This window comes from Hyalella azteca, unplaced genomic scaffold (assembly GCF_000764305.2).
Source record: "Hyalella azteca isolate HAZT.00-mixed unplaced genomic scaffold, Hazt_2.0.2 contig3397, whole genome shotgun sequence".
Taxonomy (NCBI): domain Eukaryota; kingdom Metazoa; phylum Arthropoda; class Malacostraca; order Amphipoda; family Hyalellidae; genus Hyalella; species Hyalella azteca.
Window position 1 is genome coordinate 84,080 of NW_025933647.1, and position 26,199 is coordinate 110,278.

General features: G+C 39.0%; 2 protein-coding genes across 3 annotated transcripts; both read left to right on the top strand.

Moving 5' to 3' along the window:
• Positions 1-4,286: 4,286 nt before the first annotated feature.
• LOC108679036 lies at positions 4,287-18,191 on the top strand. The gene is made up of 6 exons (XM_018167544.2): positions 4,287-4,530; positions 5,703-5,815; positions 7,386-7,454; positions 16,584-16,707; positions 17,581-17,706; positions 18,141-18,191. Exons 1-6 carry the CDS (start codon positions 4,441-4,443, stop codon positions 18,189-18,191), a joined length of 573 nt encoding a protein of 190 aa, XP_018023033.2. The 5' UTR covers positions 4,287-4,440.
• Positions 18,192-18,792: 601 nt separating this feature from the next.
• Positions 18,793-22,207, top strand: LOC108679044. 2 transcript variants are annotated; one of them, XM_047879603.1, is made up of 5 exons: positions 18,794-19,164; positions 19,281-19,342; positions 19,402-19,442; positions 20,934-21,066; positions 21,824-22,207. In XM_047879603.1, exons 1-5 carry the CDS (start codon positions 19,063-19,065, stop codon positions 21,981-21,983), a joined length of 498 nt encoding a protein of 165 aa, XP_047735559.1. In that variant the 5' UTR covers positions 18,794-19,062; the 3' UTR covers positions 21,984-22,207. The 2 variants fall into 2 exon arrangements, with proteins under 2 accessions (XP_018023043.1, XP_047735559.1); XM_018167554.2 differs by lacking the exon at positions 19,402-19,442 and having other exon boundaries at positions 18,793-19,164; positions 19,281-19,390.
• Positions 22,208-26,199: the final 3,992 nt, after the last annotated feature.

Genomic DNA, 26,199 nt, shown 5'->3' on the forward strand with positions numbered 1-26,199 from the left:
AATTAGTATAATCATTTCTCAATCTCCGGCATTCATTTAGTAAGGTGTGGCGAACTAGTCTTAAATCCCCGAATAAGCCAATCGAGTCACTTTAACAGTTCGGATGGTTTAATTGCCACGTCCACCAATGACCGGAAATTAGATGCAACTTCCCTATTGGCTTGATTAGCAAAATCTTGGACCGAGCGGATAGATAACTCAAACAAGAAGCTTAATTCAATGTATTAATAATGAACAGCAAGTTGAAACAAAACAAATAAAAACTAACGATTATAAAGAGATGCGACATATGTACTAAGCGAATTAAGAAACTGAATGCGGAGAAAGCTAATATGCTCGGAGAGAAAAATGCGAGGAGAGAGCTAGAGCATGGAGGTCTGAGAATAACGCATGTTGCTACAACATAAAATAAAAGTAAATACCTACACATAACAAATCGTTATAATCACACAAATCACGATATTTTACCAAGTAATCAAATTCAAATCTCACCACTATCGCACGCAAATCACCCTGGCACGCAACTCAGTCAAAATCCTATAAGAAAGGAACCAGTGATTCAGTTTTCCCGCCACTCTGGCGGGAATCATTACCGGCGGGATCGCTTCCCGCTATCCCGCGCCTTATTTTTAAATTCAATCTAAATAGACTGCCGATGCGCTTTGCCGCCGGCCATCATTCAGATTCATTTATCGTCAATAGATTGTCGGTATACCTCGTCTCCGATACTCACTCACGCTCCAAACTTAGATCAGCTTCCCGCATGCCGAAGGGTACGGGAAGTTTTCCCTGTTTCAAACCATGTCGTTTGTTAAAATTTTAATAGGATACCTATTTAAATTACAAATTATTCCTGTAAAATTTCGCATTGTTGATACTGGAAGGGTCGCTTCTATTTCTTACAACTGTCATTTCCTCCTCTGGTTCTACCGTGGCGGACGAATCCTGCTATAAGTGCTCCATAGGCCTCAACACAGCAAATGCATTCTGATCGGGGGCATCTACAAGACTTCAGGCTGTGACGAGTGCCTATCCCTGCTTCCTAAGCTGACGGACGCCGATACTGCTGAAAGAGAGTTCGGCCGCAGAATGTTCGCGAGCCTCCAGAGCCAGGCCCTCAACAGGGCACAACAATCGAGGTGGCAAGGGGAAGGGTTACGTTGGGCTTCCGAAAACGACAAAGCCTTCGATGTTGGCTATCGCCAAGCTAAACGCCCCCATTCCAGAGCTTCCTACGTGCCCTCCAGCTCCTCAGCTATTTCCCGGTACATCTCAGTTGACCCCTTCAGTCCGATAAAGCCGGGACAAGCAGAAACCCTCCACTTCCGCCACGTCAGGGCCAAGCACTACCGCCGTTCCCGCTCCCTACTGTACTCGGGAGGCACCCGCGGCACTACTTCCCTCCGCGTACGAAACTTTAGCAGGCACCTTCCGACCCTCGATGGTCTCATCCAGGACGTAGATCCCTACGAACCACCTATCCAACCTGAGCCACCCACGGCCGCGCCTGCGGTAACGTTACCCGCATCGGCGGGACAAGTTCCCGCACCGGCGAGAAAATCTCCCGCGTCAGCGGAACAGAGAAATGAGGGGACAAAGATTCCCTCAGCGACAACGCTCCCTGGAGCAATGTCTACCGCATCACTCTCGACGGGCAGCGACACGGGAAACTTTGACGCCATCTTCGAGATGTTGCGTTCCATCACCGCTCGACTGGGCACAGTGGAGTCTCGCCCGACTGCAATGCAACGAAACCCCGCCACCACCGAGCCTGTCCCATCGACCTCGGGCCACAACCCTCAGCGAGAACATCTCTCCTCGCTCGAGGAGGCTTGTTCCGGGGGGAAAGATTCCTTCTCCGAATCATGGAGGTTTTAACTCTGTGAGCTACTGTATCTGTGGGTCATCGAAAATACTGTCCCTTAGCATCTCAATGGTTAGTCGAGCAAAAACTCGGCGCAGGTAGATGTGAAGTACACTACCTCTCATGCTTTTTCAGTCGCGCGTAAACTGTTACATTGACCCAAGCTTCACCCGGTCAACAGGAGGTTAGTCATCAACAATCTTCACCCGGTCAACAGGAGGTTAGTTTATGATTTATTCGCTCCATGCAGGTACTAATTGCGCTAGCCCTTGCCACTATTTCTTTACATACATAGTGCTAGGCTCTGTCTCGGCTGCATCCTATGCATTTATTCTGACAGCAGTCCGATTCCGCGACTACTGGCCAAGTAAAAAGTTCAAAATCTTTACGTTGACCCGGATAATCCGTTGATGCTACTCATATTGCAGTGTATCGAGCACGTACTTTATTGTTTCATATATCTCTCTGAGGATTGTTAAGTGCGCAAGAGGGACTAAAAATAACAGGTTTCCGTCGTGGAGAAGCGCACACACTTCAAAAAATGCTTGCAGCTGTGAATGAAAAGTTGCCAGTCTCTGGAATCGCACTGAAGAGCGCCGAGTTCAATTAATATACCGGCGACATCTCGGCAGTACACGAGGTCTCCACCCTAGCATAAGTAGCTCAAGTAGTAGCGGTGCTTTCTACGAAAGAAAGTGATACGCGCGTCCTTTACAAGCAGATTCTTCTTTTTGAGTTTACAGGCCAACAGTTCAGCGGAAGTCTCTCCGACATGCCGAGATAACAAAGCAGATCATTAAGCTCTCATTCTGAAAAGGACTGCAGTGCGAAAGGATCCTGTGCTTCATACCCCTCTTCAACATATCCCCGCTCGTCTGGAGTGATGGCCTCGTCGTCACTGCCTGAAGCTCTGCGAACGCTGGCACAGGAATTTCTTCCCAGTTAGCCAGTGGACAGTGAGCAGATGGAATGTCGTGTTGCTGGAAGCCGCGCCGATTCTTCTGGTAGATGCCAGTAGTACGAGTATTAATGGAGCAGAAGTAACAATTCGAGGCAGGGTCGAACGGCTCCCTCCAAACCATTGCAAGCTTCAGTGAAGTTTTTACGCCCCATCATTCACCGCCGAAAGTATTTCAGGCCCGTCTTGCACACCAAGACTATCATGCGTAGGCGCGTTTTCACAAATTCTATAATGTCCTTAATTCTCATCATCTGACAGCGTTTATTCTCCGTAGATGTAGCAAAAGATGTCAGGATTATTCCTGCATGACCGTCGCTCCCACATCTCAATAATCTGAAAGAAATAAGAAAAAGATGCATCTGAGCGATGATGCATCGTAAAATTTACGCATTAACGTTCAAACTACACTAAAACAGCAGTTAGTCAAAATAGAGAAAATTCCCTTAACCTCATTTACTTCTTAAGGAAAAGTTGTGTATGTATATATTTTCGTTTGAGGAACGAAAACAATCTAATTAGAGCTCGGAGTTTTAGGCTGTTTGCTTTTAACATGTCGAAAGCTCTATTTGATCTTTGGATTGTTTCTTCCTCGAATTTAATCGTATCAGTAAAGAAAAAGGAAGAAAGCCGCCGCTGGCAGCTTTTCTACCGTTGACCTTGAGTGGTGCCACAGCTATGTAGGCGCGGTCTGCATGCTCTCAATCGTAGCACTGTCCGCGTAATAAAGTTTGGGGAGGAGGTCTCAGCACAGCCTAAAACTCCGAGCTCTAATTAGATTGTTTTCGTTCCTCAAACGAAAATAATTAGAGCAAACTCCGTTTTAGGCTGTTTGCTTTTCTACCAAAGTCGCCCTTTAGGGTCTGGAGGAGGAAACTTTCACTGAGTAACCGGAATCACGCCCAGCGTGAGTCATCCGGGATGACGCCCAGCGACTCTCGCTCACAAGCGCAAAACCAAACACTGCACTCGCGAACTGGTAAACAGTTATTAGAACTGTGGTTACCTAATTTAACACATAGCATTTTTAAGGCGAAAGCCTTACAATTATCAAATGATAATTGCAGGGAAATGTGTGCTAAAACTCACTTGGTTGTTCGACTGGATATGGTGATGCAAAGCAGTCACTAGAGGAGCTGCGTAGCAGCACGGACGGTGTCGTATCAACGATTGAGAGCATGCAGACCGCGCCTACATAGCTGTGGCACCACTCAAGGTCAACGGTAGAAAAGCTGCCAAAGGCGGCTTTCTTCCTTTTTCTTTACTGATACGATTAAATTCGAGGAAGAAACAATCCAAAGATCAAATAGAGCTTTCGACATGTTAAAAGCAAACAGCCTAAAACGGAGTTTGCTCTAATTTAACCTGTATAATCGTAAGTAATTCTGTAATAATTGTAATTAATTCTTTACTTCTGTATCGTAACCCATATTTTTTACATTTTCTTACCTTTCCGCGGCACTCCGATCCGAACACTTCGATTCGGGAGCAACTCTCCTATTCTAATCATATTCCGCATTCACTTGTCCATATTACATTATTTTCTCAGGCAGTGATTCTAGCAAATGACCTCATTTCTCATAAAGAGACTCGTCTTTAGCGACGTAATAAATTCCAAATGAGAGCTCTGACATCAAGACGACTCGTTTCCACAGCGCTGCTGCTGTTATGCTGTTCTGGAGCGTTTCTATTTCTACAATATACAAATGTAAGTTTACCAATAATAAAATATAATTCAAATTCCACACCGAAGGTATGGTCCGTGCTTCTTCCACTCGAATAAAACTGGAAGTCATAAGAAGGCTTCACAAATGGAGTACGAATTCAAAATGATAATTTTAGGGACTCGTGTTATATTGTGGGGCCAATTGAATGTGTGTTCTCTAATCCTGGCTCCTGGCATAACATTAAATGTGGTCGAATAAAGTTTTTTTTAAATCAGGATTCATCGATCCAAGTAGGTCAAGTTAATTGATATATCCATGGAGTAATGTGAATATTAAGAAAAAAGTCTTGATATTGTAGCCCAAGCTTTCCCATTGCCAATTATTTGCATTCAGGGTACCAGCAAGCGTCTTTAGACCTATTTATGTCAAATTTAACGTGAATAATAAGCTATAAATTGGAATTTTTATATATAAATATATATATGAAATATTCATTTTACATAACGTTAAAACTGCATTCAGCAAAAACTATTGTACGTACATCAATGGTAGTAGCTTTGTTGAACGCGTCTTGTTTGTAGCTTTCAAACGAGTGCAAACACTTTGCAATTACCCTAAATAATTACATAAAAATACCATTTATTAGTAAATAATGTTATAAAATTTTCATTTTATAAAAGTTTAAGACTGCATTACACAAAAAAATTTGCATGTACATCAATGGTAGTAGCTTTGTTGAACGCGTCTCGTTTGTAGCTTTCAAACGAGTGCAAACACTTAGTAATTAACGAAAGTAATGATCTATATATACAGATTTAATTCAAATAAATCTTTGTACATATTGTTGAAAAATGTTCATTTTATATATTTTTAAAATTGTCTTACGCAAAAACTATAGCACGCACAGACATGCGGTAAACAGCGTTAGACGCGCTTTTTCAGCAGCTACAAAATGAGTCAAGAAATTGGAAAAGCCCAAATTTCCGATTTTTAGGGTAGACGGTCCCCTTAATCATATTATGATATTATATAATCCGTTAGGTGGATTCCCCCAGTTAGACATATCAAGTTTTCACCATTGAAGTTTTTCATTTCAGGTGAGGCTGATAGTAACACGTGCGGCACTTGAGATTCGTGATTCTTTCCTGGTTGAAATTTATCTATTCTCATGTAATTTGATTGTCTTTGTATTTATAGTACATTTTAATTTCAGAAGACATTTCTCCTCGATGAGAAGCACTCGAGGGCAGACGATGAGTTCAGGGCCCGCCTCTTGGGTCCCGTGCGCTACGACGACCCCAAGCTGCTCGACCTCATCAAAACCCAGTAAAATATAGAATAGAATAGAAGTGTCGACAGTGAAGAAATAGGCCCATGGCCTGTTGCCGATTCTTGTACTTTTCGTTACTTGATTCACAAGGGATCCGGCCTTTGGAACCGGATCTTTCCATAACTGACGATTGATTGAGATAGCTGCTGGACTTATTGCCTGGTAATATATAAATTAATAATGTGTCAAACAGTAGCATCGCCCTGAAATCTCATTAAAGTAGTGTCAGTAAACGTGCTAAATTATCATTGAGTCCTCAAATTCGGCTTAAAGAAGCGCTTTCTAAATAGGCTGGAGCTGAATTATTGCTTATTCTGTAATGTCCTAGTTCGACTTTTGATTTTTTGGTCAGACATCTCCCAATTATTACATTTTGAAGAATATTCTAATCAAACCATTTTCCAGAGTTTCTGAAAAAATAAAAGTTTATTTAGATATGTGATTCTTAAGGTAGTTTCTAGTTTAGTGTCCAGTTTTTTAAGACTTAACTTGACTCAACTTAAAATATCGATAATTCAAATACAGTCAACTATTTTTACTCCTGTCAACTCTTTTAAAATTGTAATGCATTCCTCGATCATTAATTGTAGGCATATAAACAAGAAAATTTTGCCGACTATTACCAAATAATACCTGTGTATAAAGTAGCAATTCTGAGTGGATAAGAGCTGTTATTGTTAAGGCAGAGTTTCCGTCTAAATATATGCAGCGGTTCTGAAATCCTCAAAACAAAAACATCCAGGTCAGAACTTGAAATCTATTTCCGTCACAGTCACATTGCACTGTTTAGCATGAAAGCGTACATCAGAATGACACGCTGATTAAAATGCAAGCAGTGTAAAGTTTAATAAATGGTTTTGTCTTTGTGAAAAACTCACAAACACAAGTACGCCTATAACACCTGTTGACCTAATTTTCGTTGGCTTATGACTCGAAAATAGCTTAACTGAAATTGATATTATTACGCTGAATCGCTATCTCTAAAGAAAAACAAAGTGCAATAAAATAACTTACAGTCATTCACCGGCACACACTTGAATGCAACAAACAAATGAGAATGCGTCAATCAAGTCTCGACAGGACTGGCAACACATTTCCAACTGGGAGTAATAAATAAATGTCAAATAATTTTGTTTGCATCCACATCATCGCTCAATACAGAGCGGACCGAGACTTTTGTACTCCCTTGAAATCAATCTGAATACTAAAACTAATCTTTGTTGCGTGTGGGACGCATATGCCATGAGACGCTGTTCACTAATGGTTCGATGGTAATGGTCCACCTTCCAAAATTCAATATTTTCTAGGTTCTAATATTGATTGAAATCATTCAAATTGTAATTCGATTCCAATCATTGAGAGTAAGAAATCATTTGGTCTCAATTAGGTCCGTATTTGTAAGCTAAATCTCACATCTGCCGCCATGAGCAGTCAACAAATAAAATTCCCATTTCAAGCCACAACCGACCATCCATGACTGTTAAAAATGGTAACACTATCAGTTTGGAAACCATTTCTTATATACTGTTTTTGGGTGCTTACCTTTAACCACATTTCTTTTTCCAGGCACATGTATCCTCCTTCAACGCTCCCTTACAATCTCTTAAGCGATCACGAATACGAGAACTACAAAAAGTAAGAGTTTAACACTTTTCATTTCAATTATTGCTAATAGTTAAAATATATCCGTTAAATTCATCTCAATATTGGGCTCATTTTCTTCCACAATGAAGCACGATGCAAGTCAGGTAATTTACTGGAATGAAGTAAGATTACTAGATTGCTTTGACAACTTCATCCACAACATAAAGAATCAATGCTGACCGTCGGCCGGGAAAAATGGTTTCGCTGTTTCGCTCAATGTTTCGTTATACGCACAAAAGATCTAAATCCTCTACAAAAGGCAAAAAATCCGCTCCGGCAATTTTTCGCCCACCGTATTGTCGTAATATTCAATTGAATCATCCAAAGCTGTGTGCAATCTACGAACGAAATCTGATCAACATTTTAGCTATTCTATACGTCATTGAATGCATTGTAGTAATATAGATAGTGAGTCTATCATCACACTTAGCATAAACAGCTTAAATCACAGGTTACTGATCATATACCCACAATTTTACCTCGATTCTCAGCCATCAAAATTTGGTTGAACACTAACTTCCGATTAAATCCTTGCAGAGTGCTTCTAATTTTTGTATTCTTTATTCTGTATTCACAAAGGAGCAAATAAAAATTTAAAGCAAGAGAGCATTTGAAAATTTTAAGAAAAAAATACAAAATGCTTCCGTATGAATGCCCATATAAGTTAAAAAGCTTCACAAGTGACATTGGCGATATTACTCTCAATATAGAACCATAACATATATTGATGATGGGATAAGTAAATGGGGAACAGAAGTTACTAAAGTAAAAAACATCCTGATAAACTAACCTTTAATAAAATTTATATAAGAAAAAGTAGCATTTCGACTGAAAATGAACATAACAGAGGCAATAATTAACAACCCCTACCTAAAAGACGGACACAACTAAGACGAAAAGTCAAAACAATGTTGTCTTACATGATAATATTCTTCGAAAAATTTATTGAGAAAAGGCAATTACCAAAATCTCACATGATAATCGAAGTCAAAATAATACTGGGTAAGATTAAAATCACAGAATTTAGTCTTTAAAAAAAATTCGAACAATCTGCTGTGAAATCATCAGGCAATTCATTAAAATATTTTTCACAATTGTTAATGTAACTAACGGCCTTGGTAAAATGTTGAAACTGATCGTTACTAAAACCTAGAACGAGTTTCACGATGGAAGATACTTTTTTGGAATATATAATTAATTAAAATGTTTGAAATACTTTCCAAAACATTGGGGCACATCTTTATTAATCAGCACAGTCTTATAAGGCATTTTATACGAATCAATACATAGTTCTTGAAACTCGGCAAAGGCCATATCGCAAGTAATGTAATCACAATGAATATTCTTCATATCGATGACAGGTAACTCAAATAGGATTAATAAATTTATATTCGTTTTAATGGTTTGTCTTGGTTATATGTGATAGTTTTGGGATACGTTAATTGAACTACAGTTATTATGTTCTCCACAGATGTAAAAACTATCATCTGGATTCTGATTCTTTCGCATAGCAACATCTTCAAAAATAAATAATTTTTTTTATCAGAATTTATGTCAATTTGGTTAGTGAGATAAACAGCGTTCTCAAAGTATTTGGTTGCACAATTTTGGTGGCGTCTCCTAGGTAAGTTTTCAAGATATTCGTCAATATTGCCATTGTCGTTGGAAAATAATTTAATGATTTCAAATTTAATAAAAGAGCGTTCTTTAACAACTTATACTCAGGCTAGTGAGTCAACTTTCTATAAAGGAAGAGATTGCTAAATCATTATAATTCTCCAATAGCAACTTTAGTTGCAATGCCATTTTCTGTAGTTTGATTTCCTAATTATGAGACACCACAAACTTGGAGAAAGAAATACAAAATGATTCTACTGTTTATTTTTTATTTTTCTATCGTCTTTCCACTTATAGAGCATTTCTTAAAGTTTTATTTCTAAACTCTTTTTCAATATTTATTCTAATATATTAGAATTAGAAGCTGATTTATTTCGGTGTAGAGATGGTCGGATGTTATCACCATCAATCTGCAGCTGGATAATATTTCTAAAATTGAACATTACCTCTCTTTGGGTGTAAGGAATTCATACAAGCATAACGGCTACAATTTTATTGAAACTCCAGAAGGTAAACTTCGGCTCCAGCGAAGTAGAATAAAGGAACTGCAGTGGATGCAGTTTAGGGAACTGAAAGTAGAAAAAGAGACTTTGCTAAATAAATGCCGGAACTCGAGAAAGAGTTTATCAATTATGCTCAGTAATTCCAATTTAGCGGTACAAGACTTGACAGTGAACGCATATTCCCAATCTAACCTCAAATGAAATAACGCGTACAGCAGAAATAATGTCGCGCTGGCTGCACAGGAGGCATGAAGCACACGGCAAAGAGATGCGACGTATGAGAATACACCGGAGGTTATGCTGTAAATTGACAGTTACAAACCAAGATTAGATTAATGGAATAATTGCTATTGTATCATATGCTATTAATCATTATGAGGATCATGATATATTGATCAAATTATGCAAAGTTAAGAATAAATATTTCGCGACTAACCTTCTAATTTATTACCGCTGGGGTAAATTTAGAAGTGGCTTGAAAGCCGTTTAGAGGTACATAGGTGTTTGCAAGTGATTCTCAATTTCTATAAGAAATTTCATCAAGGTTTTTTCTCCTCTCAGTCCGCCTCGAATGACAATAGCTTGATAATGAACTATCCTCTGTTAACTTTAATGTACTTCCATCATTAATATCACTCTATATTTTCAAATATCTTTGATGGATTCATCACACTTGACTAGATGAAATGACTTTTCTAAACCGAACCTTAAATACATAAAGTAGAGTGAATTGACAATGCTTTGTTTATCAATTATTTCATAGGATACATTAGCTTTCATTTTTATCAATCAAGATTATAAATGCATTTTATAAATTTTTAAACTCAATTTAATATTTATTTTTTCCCAAAATCAGAGTAGATTTCTCATCACTCTTTAACGCTTATTCTAAGATTGATTTTTTCCGTGTGGTTCAGAGAACTCATCATATACATATGTTCCAGAACATTCAAAGTGCAGCATGCGCATCAACTGTTTTTGATCGGAGGTTTGTTATCCACCATACGACACCACCTTCATTCGAGGCGTAGCATGCGCACCCACTTAAGCGAATGCACATTAAAAATCCATTCAATTTAAGGTTCAAAGGATCTAAGGATTTCTAAGTTTCAAAGCATTCATGATGTTTTGTTATTTCACTCCAATCGAAAAGCGATAGTTTGAAATAGCTAACAGACTTCCAACGGGTTCGATGGAATTTCAAGTCTCGACACATATTTTCCCATAGCTTTAGCTAGTCTGTTCTTGAACGCGTTTATACTCCGAGCGTCAACGATGTAATCGGGGAGGCTGTTCCACATGTCGGTGATTCGAAGCGAGAAGAAATGTTGTCGCGTAGATGAGCTGCAACTTTTTTTTATAGCCGATTCTCCTGGTGTTGCTTCTTCTTTTAAATTCTAGTAATCCTTCAGGGACCTTGTATAAACCATGAGTATACGGGTCCCCTCGAACGAGGTCCCCACGCAGACGTCGATAACTGAGGCTTGGAAGCTTCATAATCATTAATCTTTCTTCATAGGACTTGCTCTTCAAGCTTGTAATTACCATTGTTGCACGTCTGTGAACACTCTTTACTAAATTTTTTTCCTTTTCAAGTTTCGGTTACCACACGGCGTTTCCAAACTCTAGGTTCGAGCGCTTGACAGAAACAAACAACAGCTTCATCGCTTCCGCATCTAGGAACTTGTATGGGCGTCTGATCGATCAGTCCAAGAAGTTTGTAGGATTTATTAGTTTGCGATTCAATATTCTTAGAAAATTTCAGCTTCTTGTCGAAATAAACTCCCAAATCTTTTTCCACACAAGACTTTTCGATCATTACTATCTCGTTGCAACCATGTCTTCTCATAATGTAATCTTGCTGTTCATTGTTCTTCCCGAGGTGAAGTACTTTACACTTAACGGCATTAAAACGCAGCTGCCAAACTGTCAATATGTTGTTGTAGATCGTCTGCAAGATCATCTTGCATTTGCAATTTATTTGACGCCTCAGTCTTGGACCCAATTCATGGCTGTCCAAATCTTCTCTTTTTAGCTAAGTCTAAAAGTTCTCTTTTCATCCCAAGCACAGTAAAGACATTCTTGATACTCCAGGTTTACTGCCGGAAAGTTTGACCGTATATCTGCACACATTAGAGCAGATGTAATATTAGAAAAACAACATGGGCTTTTAATCTCAATGAAAGGAAACAAATACCAAGAAACTCGTCGTACCCAATTAATGGCGAGGAAATAAGTGTTACGAATAATCACAAGTTAAGGGAGACAACAATTTAAATATATTGTCTGTGCATGAATGATAGCAACAGTATACAAAACAAAACAAACATCGAACTTACGAGATATGGCGAGGTGATGCGAGAGAGCATCGAACTTACGTGGATCTACTTTTGTCATCTTTTTTGGACAATGGTGTTACTTCTTTCCAATCGGTCGGCAGAGTTCCTTTGTTCAAGGTTTTTGTAAAGAATACTGTCAAAAGGCGGGCCAGGACGACCTTTTGAGCAATCTACGGTGGAAGCCGTCTGTCCACATGACTTCCCAAATAAAAATTAAGGATGGCGCACCGATGATTAAGGACGTTATCGGTTCCCAAAATACAGTTCGTGGCAGGGAGAACGGTCATTAATTAGTGCCAGCACTTTTGTATCTAACATTTGCATTGCCCCACTAATTAAGTAAACCTTGGTTTAAATATCTCGATTGCTTCTTTTACCTCTCATGGGAGTCTGAATGTTTCCTCCCCCAGACCCTAAAGGGCGACTTTGGTAGAAAAGCAAACAGCCTAAAACGGAGTTTGCTCTAATTATTTTCGTTTGAGGAACGAAAACAATCTAATTAGAGCTCGGAGTTTTCGGCTGTGCTGAGGCCACCTCCTCCCCAAACTTTATTACGCGGACAGTGCTACGATTGAGAGCATGCAGGCCGCACCTACACTGCGGCGCCGCTCAAGGTCAACGGAAGAAAAGCTGCCGAAGGCGGAAATTACATCCCCAGAGCTTTCTTCCTTTTTCTTTACTGATACGATTAAATTCGAGGAAAAAACAATCCAAAGATCAAATAGAGCTTTCAACATGTTAAAAGCAAACAGCCTAAAACGGAGTTTGCTCTAATTAAGGATGGCGCACCGATGATTATAGGTGGCGATAGTAAATTATTGGTGGCGTAACGGTCGGTGGCCAGATCTGCCGAAAATCGACAATAAAACACCTATAAATCGAAAAGGTGGCGAGTACAGGTGGGAGTCATCGATGAATCATGGATGATTTATAGGGTCTGAAACATCTATGGCACATTGCAGACAAATCTCTTGTGAATCACCGATAACCGTTTGCCCAAGCTGCACAGTGCACGATGGTATTGGCCACTGTAATTCATCCAACGTAGAAAGAAAGGTGTTATTGGGTTGTGGGTCATTCGAGATCAAGACGAAACCATGACTTCGTTCTGTGTGCTTGGCTTCTAAGATTGAGTTCTGGAAAGAAAATTTAGCAAAAATTTAGCGTGAATTCGGTAGGCACGAGTAAAACTGACAGTTAGAAGTAAGGTGTTCACAAATTTTCAAACCAAAGTGAAGCCACTAGGTATGTATCAGACTGCTCCTGATATAAATTGTACGAGGAACAATGAAAACTTTTTGTCGCAAAAAATAGTTTCTCAAAAGATGACGGCGAACCCAATTTTTTATGTTCACATGATATTGAGTTAATTTATTTCAAATTTTACGTATGCGCCAACTGGCTGTGTTGGAAATATTGCGATTAATTCAGACTAATTATTGTATCATAAAGTATAAATTCTAGGATCGATTAAGTGTGTCATATAATATTGGCAATATTCTTAAATTACCCCATTAATTTAAACTCTAAAGCCACGTCGACGTAGTCTGTAGAGGCAAGGCATCTCTAAAGCGCAGCGGCTCTGCGGCTCTCAAGTGCAGCGAGCAAGTATTTTAAAAGTGGCCACGCCTGGCTCATCAATGTGCCACTGGTGCCAATGGGTGCCAATTGGCGGAAGGAGAGCTTTACGTTTAGGGGGGCCATAGGCAGGTTATAGGTATGGTAAAGGTGGTGCACGCCACCCTTAATTCACTGTATAAATCAAAGCTGCTCCACCTATGGCGTCCGCCTATAGCCATCATAAAAACATAGGTGCTCCACTCTTAATTTTTATTTTGGTTGTAGGGATTTAGAGCGATCAGGCGCTTGAGAACCTCTTCTTCGCGTATTTCAAAACCTGTTAACTTCGAGCCGACTGGGCGCTCCTCAATAGCTGGAATACTTTTCAAGTCCTCACACACTGCTAAAGAACTGATGAAGAACGTTAGCCTTGCCCTCATCAGAGAATATCTTTCATTGTTCTACTATCAGATCAGGAATGCCGTCGTTTGTCTTGCACTTCGAACTAGCCTACAGAAGAAGGCTTTCTGGTCATTTTTTGCAATTTTGCTATCGTTTTCATAGTTTTTCAGAGGTGCGAAAGATTTTTTAGCATGATTTCGAGATTAATCATACAGGTTATAATCAGCATCGCTGCGAATTCGTAAATAAAGCTTGTAAGCTGCCTTCTTCGTCTTTAGCTGAGCTATAACTGCACTGTTCATCCACTGGTACTTTTTGTTTTCCACCGAGCTTCATCTTAGGTACACACACATCGACTGCGGACGTAACTGTGTCTCTGAGTATTGGCCAAGAATCGGCAACATTCGTATCCATGATACAGTCCGAAATGCACTCATAGATTCACGAAGTATAACTTAGTTGCCTTTCGCAAAGTTGAAACGTTCACGTTTCCGAAGCGTCTTTTCTGCAAAGCACTTAATTTTGAAAAACACTGATTGGTGGTGGCTTTTGCCCAACGGGGCCTCATGGCAAAGCTCATCTAACATTGATTCTTCACTAGTAAGCACCAGATCTAGAATATTTGGGGTCTGTTTACCCCTTAAATGGGATGGCTTTGTGATGTTCTGGATTAAAAATGAGTCTCGCACAGACTTCAAGAACTGGGATGCTGGGTGATTCCCATCTCTTGGAGAGGATTCATCTACCCAGTTTATTTCTGGACGGTTAAAGTCATCAACGGTCAACGTATGCGACCTAATGAAAGTCATACTCGGTAAAGGACTGTTTAGTACTTTATCATTATCAGAGGAACTGTTAGGGGATAGTTACAAGACACCTATGAGAATGTTATCCTTGCCTCTTAGAGAAAGTTTGCACCACACTGTTCGCAGTATTCAAATAGTCTCCAGCTAATTGATGCTCTGCTGATAACTGAACTAACTGGGCCCCATATGAGTCTTTGACCACTTTTCCAAGGAATCCTTAAGCCCCAGATGCAAAAACTTTTTCCTATGTATTCCCGAAATTCGTTGGTATCGAATTTTCAGATTTTGTGAGCAGTCTATATGGGTTCAACAGCTCATACGATGGCTTTATTGGGTATGAAACTGTCGTTGTATGAGAGTAAGAGCGGTGGAATTACTGAGAGAAATTGAGTAATGGCTAAAAGCTAGCTTTCTATGGAGCTGTATAAAGAATTTCAAAATGAAGTAGTGTACGTATGGAATTAAGTAAGGTACCCAGTTAAAATTTAGGGCAGGAAATAGAGCAGGCCGTCGCCGGCTGCAGAGCCGACGTAGAGACGCGACAGAGCAGAAATGTCCGCATAGAGGCGATATCGCCAGCCGCGTATCAGCGCTAATTAGCCTCTGAGTACCTGCCCAGGTGTGCTCTGTCCTGCCGTCACGCAGCCCTTACTGAGCACTGCCTGCTCAAACCTGCCCAACGCCTGCTCTGGGGCGGCTCAAATCGCAAGTTCTCCAAGAGTTTTAATGCAAAGAAAGCGCCAAATAAATTCACCATATCTTCAATGAAAACGTTTCGGAGACCAGTACTGAAACGCAGGGAAAGTCGATCAATTTTATGAATCGATGATGGTGCTGGTTTACAAATTTTCACTGAAAATATGGTGATTTTCCTCGGTATTTTCTTTGCTCTAACATTTACTGTTATTAACGCGTTTTCTGTATATACATGTTAGAAAACTTTCTCATGATAAACTGATTGATATCTCGCTTTAGCAAAGCGTGAATAACTTTCAAGTCTTCAACGTTTCTGTTTGCGTGTTAAAACTGGAAGAGCATATAAAATTCGTACGTAATTCAAAGTATTAAAATACTGACGTGAAATAAATATCACAAATGGCACCGGAAATTGGCCCAAAATATCGTGCTATGCGAATGAACTAGATGGAGGATGAATTTCATTCTCCCGTCACTGTTTCCAACCCCTACCCCTCCTCCCTCTCTCAAAACATCCCCATGCACGGCCTGCTTAGCTGCTCTGTTCAGTTCCCTGCCGGGCAATCAAAGTACCAGCGCTAAAACATGCAGCGCAGAGTTCCGTCCCTGCCGAGCTGCTAGAATTTTGTCTCTATATCAGCCTGGCGCAGCGCAGATTTAGGGATAATGGCCGGTTATAGTTTCACGGCTCCATCCTGCTAAAGCGCGACCAGCCCGGCTAAACCCGGCACCGGTCTCGGCTCAAAATTTTAACTGGGTAACTGTGCTAAACTGAGACGCTGCTCAATCTAGGTCGAGCAAGCTGGTTTAAATCTGTTGTAGGCAAATGTTCTGCACACCCAGGATGAGGATGTTTTAGCAACGAATAGTAATCAAACTTTACTGACGGTGAATAAAAAATATTGAAAGCGCTCGGTAAGGCTTCGATTAGGGGACATTCCTCAACCAAATTTTGATAGCTAAGATTCGAGGTGAGATTGTGGGTAAATGCGCGGTAACCTGTGATTCAAGCTGTTTATGCAAACTGTGATAATACACTTACTATCTATTTTACTTATAGTCCGTATCAAATGAGTATCATTTGTTTTGATCTTCGTTTTACCAGTTTGTTTTTCCTGGAATTCACTAAGCAACACCAGATCAACGGTTGAGTTTATTGAAGTACTTCCTACATTTGATTTGGAATGTTTTCCTTAGCATGGGCTTTTATATGGAAGCCATGAAGGTGGTTCTACATTACCTCCATAACAAAACCAATGGAATATTCGTGGAGGCGGGAGCACTTGATGGCCAGTACCTCTCCAACACGCTCGAACTCGAAGTGAGTTAAATACATGGTTGAGTTGGAGATGTCATCGATAAGCCCCGTCCAAACGTTCAAACTTGTCGTCAGTCTTGCATGAAGCCAAAGCTCTTGCACGTCCGTCTTTTCCTGGTTATTCAAACCTCAAAACTGTCATGCATGACAATAAAATTAGCGTCCAAATGCTCCGTCTCGCATGTCTTGGCATGACATGCAAGCCTGACGATAAGTTTGAACGCGTGAACGGAGCTATAAAGCAAATTTGCACAGCTGCATAATAGGCTAAAACTTTTTTAAATCTTTAAAAACAGTCTATCTGTGAATATATTGTTTGTATAGTTCGATTGAAATTTGAAAATGTTCCTCTTTTATCTTATTATTCAGCCTATTAATTTTGAACAAAAACATGCGACCTTGTGTCACAGTCGATCTTTAATTAAGCTACATCGTAAAAATTTAAATTAGAAATCTCAAACTGGAAGGAATCTTAAAACTTTAAATCTTAAAGACCTACCTTAATTCAAATTCGATTAACATATACTCGCAATTTATGCAACCTCAAAACTTTTTCTGATCTAACTAATGACTTAGTTAAGTGTTTCATAAGTTAGAAATTTACCATTCTAGGTTTTTCAAGCGGAGAAATAAATTCTATTCTATCCTGATATTGATGCAAACAGCCTCCATGTTTTGACCATCGATTTCAACACGAGTAATAAAATCTCAGATAAATAAGTAAACATCATGATTTATACATATTCGAAAATTGTATGAATATTTTAATAATGACTAAAAATATACCAAAACCAATAATCATTTGTTTGGTAATAATCAGCTAATAGCTTGGTAATAATAAAACTCATATGTAATAATATACAAAATTTTCCTCAGAAAAATCAGGACTGGACGGGTTTGCTGGTCGAAGCAAGCTACATAAATTACAAGAGCATCCTTCTGAAGAACAGAAAAGCGTGGGTGTCTCACTCATGCCTTGCAGTACATCCTTACCCCCACACCGTGAGTAATAACTCATTAGTAACTACACAGATAGGGCTAACTAAGTTTAATCTTTATCCTCATACCGTGAGTCATTATTGATTGTCATTTTAATTGAAAGCCAAGCTTGATTTTCAATCTTCATTCCGTGAGTTATAACTCATTCGTAACCTTCCATTGAGAGCCAAGCTTGATCTTTATCCTCAAACAGTGAGTCGTAAGTCGTTCCTACCCTCAAACTGAAAGCCAAGCTTAACCTTTATCCTCAAACAGTGAGTCATAACTCATTCCTACACTCAAACTGAAAGCCAAGCTTAACCTTTATCCTCACACTGTGAGTCGTAACTCATTCGTAGCCTCACAATGAGAGCCAAGCATAATCGTTATTCTCACTTTAATTCATACCTGTTTTTGACATTGTAAGGATTTCAATAATTTTATATTTACTTAAATAGATGAGCACAAAAGTAGAGTTCGATACGCCACCAATTGATCCGTTCAATTGAAAAACGAATTCCGTTTAGACAGAAAAGATAAATGACGTTATGGATTATATTAGAGTGACGCCAGTCACCCTATAATATTGTGATTAGCCATCACCTAGCGCCTGCGGTCTAATAAAACAAGTGCATTTTCATATTATAAATTCTTTAGCCATGAATTTAAATGTATTGGGATTTGGACATCACTTTATCCATTGATTTGAATTAATTTAGTGAAAGAAGCAGCGATCAAACCGTCAGCAGGCAATAGACTAGCAGGAGGCGCAGGCAGTCAATGGGACAACACGCACTAGAATGACAAAACTGGACACGCATATAATCGCTTGCTCTAATTTAGTCTTAGAGCTAAGTCTTATATAGAGCAAGCGCATATATTCGCTTGCTCTAAGACTTCTCGTGACATGAATAATTAGACATTAATAAATAATCCTACAATTGATGATCAGGCGTCATATAAATGACGTATTGCATTTTATGCACAGTATTTGCACATGCATCATGGATAGCGATGAGATGAATTCTAAAGTTGTTTAGTTACTTTACCAAGATGTTAGATTTCCAGCCGGTGGGTTATTGAAACTTTCGAGTAGAAACTTGCTACATGACTGTGTTGGGATTATCTACTGGTGAACTTTTCTAATTATTATGATACATAAGTTTCCTATGTTTACTGTCTTTTTAATGATCAATAAGCCACAATTTCATAATATGAGTTGAATTAAAAAATTTGTGGTATCAAAAGTTGAAATACGCAAGAGAGTTATTTTTACTTAGATACCGTTGTTCCCTTCAAACCCATGTTTAGAGAAAATTTGAATTTACTCAAGTAACCAATCGTTGTCAAGGCAATTTTAGGCACCATCATCCCCGCGATATGTCGGCCAACGTGGCCATTGAGTATGAATCGCCGGGCTGTTCGCCAAAGGACAGAGTGCTCTGCATTCTGCAGTCAAGGACTTCTAAGGAACGCTTACACGTACGTGCCTTACGAAGCATTTTTAAGAATATTATATTATGTATGGATATTCCATGAACATAGAGGGAAAATTTATTTAATTAATTGATATTATTTATCTTTAATTCATCCGTCAGCAACATGACGCGTCGTACGAGAGCGTGCAGTGCTTTCCTCTGGCGTCGTTGCTGCTGGCCCTCAACTACACCAACTTACTTGGTTAAGATACGGCGCAGCACCGACGAAGGTATTAGCGCCCAACTACACCAAAATAGACTACTTCTCTCTCGATGTTGAAGGTTAACTCTCATCATTATCATTGCCCATTTAAGAAATATATTGGTACTTTCAATCCTCAGTATTTCGCGTGTTAATTTATACGCCATCAATCAGGGTGGCCCAGTGGTTACAGTTCAGAGTACCAAGATTGGCGCAGAGAGGTGCGGGTTCGAACCCAGATCTGTGCGCCAGTTTCTGGTCAGAATCGGCGAGGAGGCCGGGCGGTAAGCAAAGCAGAATTGTAGCAGTGAGTTGCGAGTTCGAGACCGCAAAATGCTGCGAATGTTCTTGTTAAGAATCGGCGACAGGCCTACGGCCTTCTAAACGCTGAAACCGCTATTATTATTATTGTTATTATTATTATTATTATTATTATCGATAATTGTGATTAATTTTCGCTCTAATTACTTTAGTTCTTTCAGATAAGTTGAATGTTTGTAGGGAAATATTCCCTACGCTGCGGAGGTAATCCTCTTCTACTAATGATCAAAAGTTAAGCGCCAAGCAGGATATAAATGAGTGATCATCAATTTAGGAATTATAATAAGAATTTATTCAAAGTTTCGTATTTTTGTAGGCAGTTCTTTATTTTCTAAGGCAGTTGAAATCCATTTGGAAAGCTGCGTTTAGGTTTAACTTAATTTTAGCAGATGTTGAAGATTACTGGAGATACTGGTAAAAACAAACGCATCATCACAATAGAGTCAAGAAGCAAGTAATAATTAAAAAATTTCAGTTGTTCAGTATATACGTAAATTAAAGAATAAGGCTAACTTTAATCAATTAAGAGTAAGTGCACATATTGGGTAGTGCTTTTAGATGTAGAAATTATTTGTAGTAATGATTATTGATTTATTTAACGCGCGGCAGTTCTGAATATAAATAGAGGTTACCATATAGTTTAGAGAATGACCACCTTGGCCAGGCAAGCTAAATATTTTAAGGTTTTAAGTTTAGTGGTTAATAGATAAAGATACTTAAGGTTTAAGGTTTCAATTAAGTCGAATAGGCTATTTGAACAGCCGACCAAAGTGCTCAGAAAAGAAGTGAAAAACGCATGTACCCCAAAACTGAAATATTTAACTAAGCAAGAGTTGTGCACAACAAATTAAGGGGAGCGTCTAGGGTAAAATTTATCTCGACTATTTACAAAACTGAGCACGACAGCGCAGATAGAGTTTACACAATTAAGCTATTTCTCGAGAGCAGCGGCTCGGCTTTATATGGACTGAACACGTTCTGCTGCTTCGCAATAGTCTTTCCAGAAGGCTGGATCGGAAATTTCCAGAACATGTTATTGCATAGGTGCACTTGCTTCATTCCGTGTGTGTGACATTGCTATGCTTGCTCCTTCAGAGTAAAGAATAAACAATCTGATGTGCCGAGGATTTACTGCTCTCTTAATTTTCTAATTGTTCATGATTTACAGTTACGGAGATAAGGAATGCTGTTTGTAAGAGTCACGTTACGAGTGCAGTCTAAGAAACTATTTAATACACCTAATGTTGCAGATGTTGAAGATGCGATCCTAGACAACTTCCCGTTCGACCGCATCACGGTGGACTTGTGGTACATCGAACACCGCTACCCCAACACCAGCATCAATGAAATGGGGCCTGGAGTGGATCCTGTCTTCGTATCTAAGTGTGTTTTCATTATTATTGAGCCACAGTTTCTATTATTTATGATAGATTATAAAATGCCTGTCAGTAAATTATGCGAAGTTAACGTGCAGATTACTTTTAAAATTTATTCTGAAGTGTTTACTCGACGTGGAACATTGTAAAGAGCCATTGTCTCTGGTGTAATTTGCCGCTTTTAAAGTTCCTGCATGTTTCAATTTATTTTTATACCAACAATGGTTGATATTTTATCATTACATATTCTCTCCGAAAAGAAAATTCACACGTTGCATGCCCTTCATTTCACTAGATAATGAATTATGTTTGTTCTAAAAGTCAAACGACGAAAACTAATTTCCTCCCTTCTAAATCTGATCTTTCACATTACAGATGTATTTAGAAGTGCAATTCGCAAAATCGAGGAAATGTGCTTGCAAATTTTAAATGAAAAATTTTCTCTTGTCTTTTTACTGAACTTGCTAAAGAACCACCTTTTCCCGACTTTCCAAAACAAGTAAATATTTATTTATAATCCTACCTGTAGTTGTTGCCAACATTATTTTCTAATTTTCCTCTGGATTACATTTTCAAATACGAGTCGTTTTGCCTCTGACGATCTTATTGACATGTTCAACATTCTGGAATGAGCGACATATTTCACCTACCAGGCAACGGTTTGAATATGAACGTTTCAACATTACTACTTGCATTCTTCCATACGCCTATTATTTGATTGATTAGCTTAATGGTGTTTATTAAACATTTAAATCTCAACTGAGGTTCGAGAAGCGCGGCTACACGTTCGTCCCAACCGCTGCAGACTACGTCTTCATCCACAACGACTCAGAATACATGACGATGGCGGTTTACCCGAAGACTGTCGTCACGCGTGTGGTGACGGTGATAAAGGAAGTTTTTACCGAGGTACCCATAATATGAAGCATTTCATTCCATTTGTATGTTGAGAGAAACGATTAGATGAGGAAGCGTATAATTTTTCGTTATCTTTACCTGATCTGCTGAAAATTTCAGTCTGAAAACAAGCATAATGTTTAATTCAATTGTGTTTACGTAAATGAAGATTTGATCGGTTGCAGATGTTTGGTCGAATATTTGTTACTAATTTCAGTGTTACGTTAATTTTTGTTTTCAATAACTTTAATTTTAATCTAATTTAATTTACTCAGGGTATTTAACTTCATATAAATTTTGCATCCCATAAAATTTAATTAAATGATGAAGAAATGATAGAACATGAGAAGGACCATATTATACTCTTCCAAATAAATCTACAGCTCATTAAAGCGAGGTTACTGGTTCAGTTTATTGAGCAATATTGCGCACAATTGCTTGTATGCATTAAATTATAGGTACAGGAAATTTTCTGGAATGAATTATGTCGATCCAACTAGAATGACGTTCAAACACTCATAATTATCACTCCTTAAAAATTTTCAATTGACTTCTATCTAATTCTCTCTGCTCATCTTTTCTCTTCTTCAACCACTTTCTATTCATAATATACACTCCCACTCTTTTTACAACCAATCATTTTTCTTCTTTCTTTCTCACCGCGTTTTATCGCCCCTATTTCATACCTCGCCCCCTGATTGGGGCTGTCTTATAGGCTATAGCAGCGTAGCAATGAGCAGTCTTCTTTGTTGAACATTCAATAAAAACATCAACGCTCCCCCGGGTCTCCTCAGTCCATCATTTCACCCTCGTTGCCGGCACCCCGGGACTCCTTATTGTGCACTGTAACCGAGCCTGCTCATGAACTCTAATCTGAAATATTCTTTTTACTCAATCGTGCCCAGTAGACATGTAGATTGAAACTTGAATACCTACTGATATTTTTACTCGTTTTAAATTGACGATTCTTCTCACCGATGCAATGAAATAAAGCCTAAGAAATATAATCCCTCTTAACAACCGCTTAAGCAACACGAATTACATAATGATACTTTATTTCAATATTCACAAGTTGAAATTAGAACAAAATAATGCATGAATGGAAAAATGACTTTTATTGTTTCGTTTGTCGTGAAGTTGCACTACTGTAAGTATTTTACAGCAGACAACTAAAACCGCATAAATTGAAACGAAATAGCAACAACTTACTCGACAGCGAAAAATTCTCGCTTGCTCCCGGAAGTCATTGCCAGCCTATGCGTCGGTAGGAGGTAGGTATTTGATGTACTGGAGGAATGGAAAGTTTATTTTCCAAGACAACAGTAGTAGAAATTTTTTTTTCGTTTTTTTAAGTTATAAAAGGAAACTTACATTTATTTATTGACAGCTCACGTCTTGGATTCCCTTCATGTGAATTAAAAATTCAAACATTAGGGCAAAAGAAACAACTCTGATTTGATTTGAAGTGCTTAGAGCGAAAATTTCTTCGTCGCAAGAAGGGTTAGCTCACCTCCAACTGACCGATATAAAATTGTAAATTTTATCATCACGAAAGTGTTTTGTGACAGCTCTCGTTCATAATTAATTCGTAGCTCTGCTGGCATCGTCATTTGACTGCTAATTCCATGTTGACAGTCCTATCAGACTGTCAACATGGCTTTATTGCTGGGAGATCCTGCACCACTAACCTCTTGTCTACTCTGAACGAATGGATCCGCCTGCTGGACGAAAGGGAGCCAATAGATGCAGTGTACCTCAATTTCGCCAAGGCATTTGACAGTGTCCCACATGAGCGGCTACTTCGTAAATTGAAGTCTTTGGGAATTGAGAGTAATGTACTCAAATGGATCAGAGATTTTCTAGTAGGAAGACGACAACTTGTCAGTATTAATGGGTCCGTATCAGACTGGGCTTCAGTGCGCATCGGCGTGCCACAAGAAAGCGTTCTCGGGCTTGTTTTATTCGTTGCGTTAATAAACGATCTGCAAGAAGCTGTGTCTAGCGTGTGCTCGATTTAAGCTGACGACACAAAAATTCATAATGCAGTGAAGAATACGTCGCAAAAAATACAGCTGCAAGGTGATCTTGAGACAGGTTGTTTGACTGGGCTGACGAGTGGCAGCTGCGTTTTAACGCTGACAAATGTAAAGTACAGTAGTATAGTATATCTTCGGCATATAAAGAATAGGCCTGGATAGGCCTGTCGCCAATTCTTGTACTTTTCTTGACTAGACTGGCCTTTTGATCAGATCTTTTCAACGGACGGTAGATTTAAAATAGCTTCTAGATATCAGTTGTTCCGTTGGGTACGAGGCATTTTAAGATCAAACATATGCTCATGCATGGCCTTGTCTAGTCTGTTTTTGAACGCGTTCATACTCGGAGCGTCAACAGATACGGTTCCGTTAATGCTGACACGTTGTCTTCTGCCTACTAGGAAATTCCTGATCCATTGGAGTACATTTCCCTCTATTCCCAAAGAATTCATGTAACAGTCGCTCATGCGGAACACTATCAAATGCCTTGGCAAAATCGAGGTACAGTGCATCCACTGGCACCCTTTCGTCCAGCAGGCGAGTCCAAATATTCAAGGTAAACAAGAGATTAGTGGTGCATGATCTGCCAGCAATAAAGCCATGCTGACAGTCGGATAGAAGATGGTTAACAGTCAAGTGATCTATAATCCTATCCCTCATAACCGATTCCATCACCTTACACACAACACTTGTGAGACTTACAGGACGGTAGTTACTTATCAAAACTTCGTAAGTACGCAAAATCGACTTACGAGTGGCGTTGCTATGACAACGTAATACTAGCGGTGGTATTATAAAAACATTTGCGCGGGAAAAATTGGCGCGGGGAAAAATTTAGGCTTTTAGCTAAGACTTGCGTACGAAAGTTTTGATAATGCCAAAATTAGGGTGTATTTACGTACCACAGAACTTTTTTGTCGTAAGTACAAAAAGTTACGAAGCTTTGATAATCCAGCCCCTGGGTTACTCCTGTCACCTTTTTTGAACAGTGGTGTCACTTGGGCTTCTTTCCAGTCGGCCGGCAAAGTCCCTTCGATTAAGGTTTTTCGAAAGAATACTGTTAAAGGGCCGGCCAGGACGGTTGCTAATTCGTTGAGCAATCTAGGGTGGAAACCCTGTCTCTTATACACATCTAGATGTGTATAAGAGACAGGCAAATTACGGACCAGGCAATAAGTCCAGCAGCCATCTCAATCAATCGTCAGTTATGGAAAGATCGGGTTCCAAAGGCCGGATCCCTTGTGAATCAAATCACGAAAAATATTTCTATTTTATTCTATTCTAAAATGGTACCTTTTGCTCAGGTCCTTTTCACGTACGTACTTAGTTCATCGAAGCTTATTCGACAGCATCGTGGCGTCGCCAATTAATTTATGACTTTGTTGTAGTGTTGCGTAGAGGTGACAGAGAAACAATCGATACAATTTACATTGCTGTCAAATGTTTCTGTGTGGCACTTTAGAGCGCTGTAAATGAAGTCATCGAGGCAAATAACAGAACTTATGACTGAGGGGCAACTTATTCAGATATATATTTCAAAATACTACGAATTTTTTGTGTTTCTGTTCTGATATTTTTATTTCATGAGCGTTTTTTAATTCTAGTTATAACTAAGTATTAGAGCACAGTTTAATTTAACAGCAATTAAACGTTATTCATACGTTTTTATTGTTGTAATGAATTCGGGAATTTACCACTCCTCATATCCGAGGGTAATAATAATAAATACGTATCGTGACGCTCAATTGTTACCTGACGCCCAAAACGTTCGGAAATGCGCAAAAAGAACGGTTAAGTACGAATCTATTTATATAGACGATGTTAATGTTCGATCAAATGGTGTTTGTCTAATGGACGGAAACAGCCACAGGATTACTGAGGCCCTCCTTGGAATATGTAAATCTTTTGTTGCAACGTTTCGATGTTCATAAAGTCCAAAAATATTCCTATTTCACAGCGTCGATTACATACAATGCATCAAAAATTCCTTTCGAGGCATGTTAAATAGATCTCTTCAGAATTTTATGAGTCATCCAATATACTTCTTCCAATGAAATATTCTTAAGGTTATTCAACATTTGTCAAAACGTCAATCTGAATGCAAAACCATCATAGATTACCTCATTGATCAAATTGACCTCACAATAAATGGCTCGTATTAAATTATTTATTTTCTGGGTTCTGTTACATCCCTACATTCAACTACG

Excerpts from the sequence above, each read along its gene's own strand:
- LOC108679036 (XM_018167544.2), top strand. The coding sequence starts at position 4,441 with ATGAGAGCTCTGACATCAAGACGACTCGTTTCCACAGCGCTGCTGCTG. Across the intron at positions 7,455-16,583 it reads GAATACGAGAACTACAAAAA|CATGGGCTTTTATATGGAAG; the intron begins GTAAGAGTTTAA and ends TGTTTTCCTTAG. Across the intron at positions 17,707-18,140 it reads TACATCCTTACCCCCACACC|ATGAGCACAAAAGTAGAGTT; the intron begins GTGAGTAATAAC and ends TTACTTAAATAG.
- LOC108679044 (XM_047879603.1), top strand. The coding sequence starts at position 19,063 with ATGTCGGCCAACGTGGCCATTGAGTATGAATCGCCGGGCTGTTCGCCA. Across the intron at positions 19,165-19,280 it reads CTTCTAAGGAACGCTTACAC|CAACATGACGCGTCGTACGA; the intron begins GTACGTGCCTTA and ends TTCATCCGTCAG. Across the intron at positions 19,343-19,401 it reads GCGTCGTTGCTGCTGGCCCT|CAACTACACCAAAATAGACT; the intron begins CAACTACACCAA and ends GGTATTAGCGCC.